At 40.4% G+C, this 3,181-nt stretch overlaps 1 protein-coding gene across 2 annotated transcripts; it reads left to right on the forward strand.

Annotated features, from left to right (window-relative positions):
* The first annotated feature begins 2,182 nt into the window (after positions 1-2,182).
* On the forward strand, positions 2,183-2,771 carry LOC110300491 (40S ribosomal protein S10-like). 2 transcript variants are annotated; one of them, XM_029480829.1, is made up of 2 exons: positions 2,184-2,617; positions 2,674-2,771. In XM_029480829.1, exons 1-2 carry the CDS (start codon positions 2,218-2,220, stop codon positions 2,736-2,738), a joined length of 465 nt encoding a protein of 154 aa, XP_029336689.1. In that variant the 5' UTR covers positions 2,184-2,217; the 3' UTR covers positions 2,739-2,771. The 2 variants fall into 2 exon arrangements, with proteins under 2 accessions (XP_029336688.1, XP_029336689.1); XM_029480828.1 differs by having other exon boundaries at positions 2,183-2,771.
* Positions 2,772-3,181: the final 410 nt, after the last annotated feature.

Genomic DNA, 3,181 nt, shown 5'->3' on the forward strand with positions numbered 1-3,181 from the left:
AGCATCCACGTCTGTGTTTGCTAGGGCCAGGCATAGTCTCACAAGAGACAGCTCATTTCTAAATGAAAGATCAAGCGTTCAATTCCAAGCATTTTCTTCTCTTCACGTTTGAAGTCCATAGCTTTTAACAATATGCTATTTAACTTTGCTCATCTTTGACAATTTTCTATTCCTCAGTATGTTTCAATTATTTAGTGACTTCTTCAATGATTAAGACAGTTTCATTATTCCAGCAATTGGAGAAGACTAGAGAGAGAGGAGGAGGTGGGAAAGTGGCATGAGACTATAACTCAGGATGTCAGAGATGGCTCAAAGGCCTAGGTTTTGAGTACACACGGAGGGGGACATAAGTACTTGCAGATATGTTTGTATTTTGCAGCTATGATTGCTGATATGTAGGATGGAAGTGGGCTGGGATTCAGGTAAAGCAAGCCACCCTATGAATGAGAGCTGAAGATGTTCTCCCAGGAGGATCTTTCAGAACTGTTCAGTACTTAGAAATTCTTATTTACCACTAGCTTTATGGTATGTACTGTATGAAAAAAGGAAAGAAGAAATATGAAAACTAAACATCATAGTATTCCAACAGCTTCGGGACAAAGAATCATATTTTTAGGTAATGTAGATTAATTAGGAGTAAGCATAGAAGACTTGATGCATTTGTACACTATACAAATAAAATTTTATTGTGCTTTCTGAAAGTATGATAAATTCTTACTTTTACCTTTTATTTTTAGTAATCTTACATTTTAGAGCTAATTTTTATTGCTTTATTTATTTTGTGTACACAAGTATACATGTGGGTGAATGATTGTGAGGTCCAAAACAATTTACAGGAAGTCTCTCTTTCCACCACGTGTATCACATTGGTTGAATCAGGTCTTTGGGTTTGGTGGCACATTCCTTTACTTATTAAGCCATCTCACTAGCCCTGGAACGAACTTATAATTGACCATGTAAAAAAGACTTGTGATTTTTATTGTTAAGGTTTGTATTTAGATCGTAACATTTCAGAAGAATGAATTTTTCTGGAAATGATACTCATCTCCAATTTGATAACATCCTAGGGCAAGTCCAATGACCTCAATGTTAGTAAAACAAAATTTAAATTAAAAATAAATTTATACCTTGACATGTGTAAAGATATATTAAAACCAATGGGTCTTTATGTTCTCAGAAGAATATTTAGCTAAACAATAGCAGAAAATGCTTTCTTATCAAGCTCACATGGAGCATTCTCTAAGATCAAGCATATGACATGTGACAAGGCAATTCTTAGCTACTTTCAAAAGTCCTATATTATACAGAATTTATTCTATGATCACAACATAATTAAACAGCCAATAAACAAAGAAACACTTCAGAATCCAGAAAAAACCCCACATTGACAAAGAATGCCAGTCAATCAAAGAATGACTCACAAGAGAAATAAGCAAACAGAGCTGAATGTTAAAGAAAATACAATATCACAATTTGCAGAATGTAGTTAAAATAGGGCTCAGAGAGCCATTTATTTATTTATTTATTTATTTATTTATTTATTTATTTATTCATTCATTCACTCATTCATTCATTCATTTTGAGTTTTTGAGACAGAATTTCTCTGTGTAGCCCCGGCTGTCCTGGAACTTGTTTTGTAGACCAGGCTGGCCCCAACGCAAAGATCCACTTGCCTCTGCCTCTCAAGTGCTGGGATTAAAAGTGTATGCCACACTATTGGCATCTATTTACATTTTAAATGATTATAATAAAAGAGTTCTTTCAATTCAGTTATCTGGGCTTCTACCATTAGAAGTCAGAGAAAGAAGAACTCAAGATAAATGTAAAGAGATACTAAAGGCAGGACATAAATGAAATTAAAACCAGACAAACATTATATAAAGTCAAAACCTCAAAGCTGGTTCTTTGAAAATACAAATAATGCTGATAGATGTTTCACTATACTCATCAAGATAAAGATGAAGAATCAATAAACAAGTAAAATAGTCATAAGAAGCAGAGGGATGGAGGGAACTGGGAGGGTGTGGGAAGAGACAGGAGAGAGGGCCAGAAGAATGAATGGAAATCTGTATCTGGTAGGGGCTGGGTTGGAGGGTGTGAGGAATATCCCAGGAACCTGGGATGGGGAGGATACCATGAGTCAATTCAGGTGACCTTAGCAGATATGCCTAATAGGCTTCCTTTCCAGCCTCCGCCTCGGACCTTGCAGCCGCCGCGATGTTGATGCCTAAGAAGAATCGGATTGCCATCTACGAACTCCTTTTTAAGGAGGGCGTGATGGTCGCCAAAAAGGATGTCCACATGCCTAAGCACCCCGAGCTGGCAGACAAAAATGTGCCCAACCTTCATGTAATGAAGGCCATGCAGTCTCTCAAGTCTCGAGGCTACGTGAAGGAGCAGTTTGCTTGGAGACATTTCTACTGGTACCTTACGAACGAGGGCATCCCGTATCTCCGAGACTACCTGCACCTACCCCCGGAGATCGTGCCCGCCACTCTGCGCCGCAGCCGTCCCGAGACTGGCAGGCCTCGGCCCAAAGGTCCAGAGGGTGAGCGGCCTGCAAGATTCACAAGAGGGGAGGCTGACAGAGACACCTACAGAAGGAGCGCTGTGCCCCCTGGAGCTGACAAGAAAGCTGAGGCTGGGGCTGGCTCAGCAACTGAGTTCCAGTTTAGAGGCGGCTTTGGTCGTGGACGTGGTCAGCCACCTCAGTGAAGTTGGAGTTTATGTTGTATTGAATAAACTTTAAAGAAAAACCTGAAAAAAAAAAAGATATGCCTAATAGTAGGGATATGAAACCTGAAGAGGCCACCACCGGTAGCAGGCAGGATTCCCAGGTAGGGATAAGGACCTCCTTTAGCCAGCAAGACTCCCAAGGGAGGAATAAGGACATCAATCTACCCACAAAACTTTTGACCCAAACCTTGTCCTGTCTAAAAGAAATACAAAGACAAAGACAGAGACTGAAAGCATGGCCAACCAATAACCGGCCCAACCTTTGACCCATCCCATGGGCAAGCACCAGTCCCTGGCACTATTAATAATACTCTGTTATGCTTGCTGACAGGAGCCTAGCATAACTGTCCTCTGAGAGGTTCTACTCAGCCACTGACTGAAACAGACACAGATACAGCTAAACACTGGACAGAGGTCAGGACTCTTACTGAAGAGTTGGGGAGAA

The sequence above is a fragment of the Mus caroli genome, chromosome 8 (assembly GCF_900094665.2).
Source record: "Mus caroli chromosome 8, CAROLI_EIJ_v1.1, whole genome shotgun sequence".
Taxonomy (NCBI): Eukaryota; Metazoa; Chordata; class Mammalia; order Rodentia; family Muridae; genus Mus; species Mus caroli.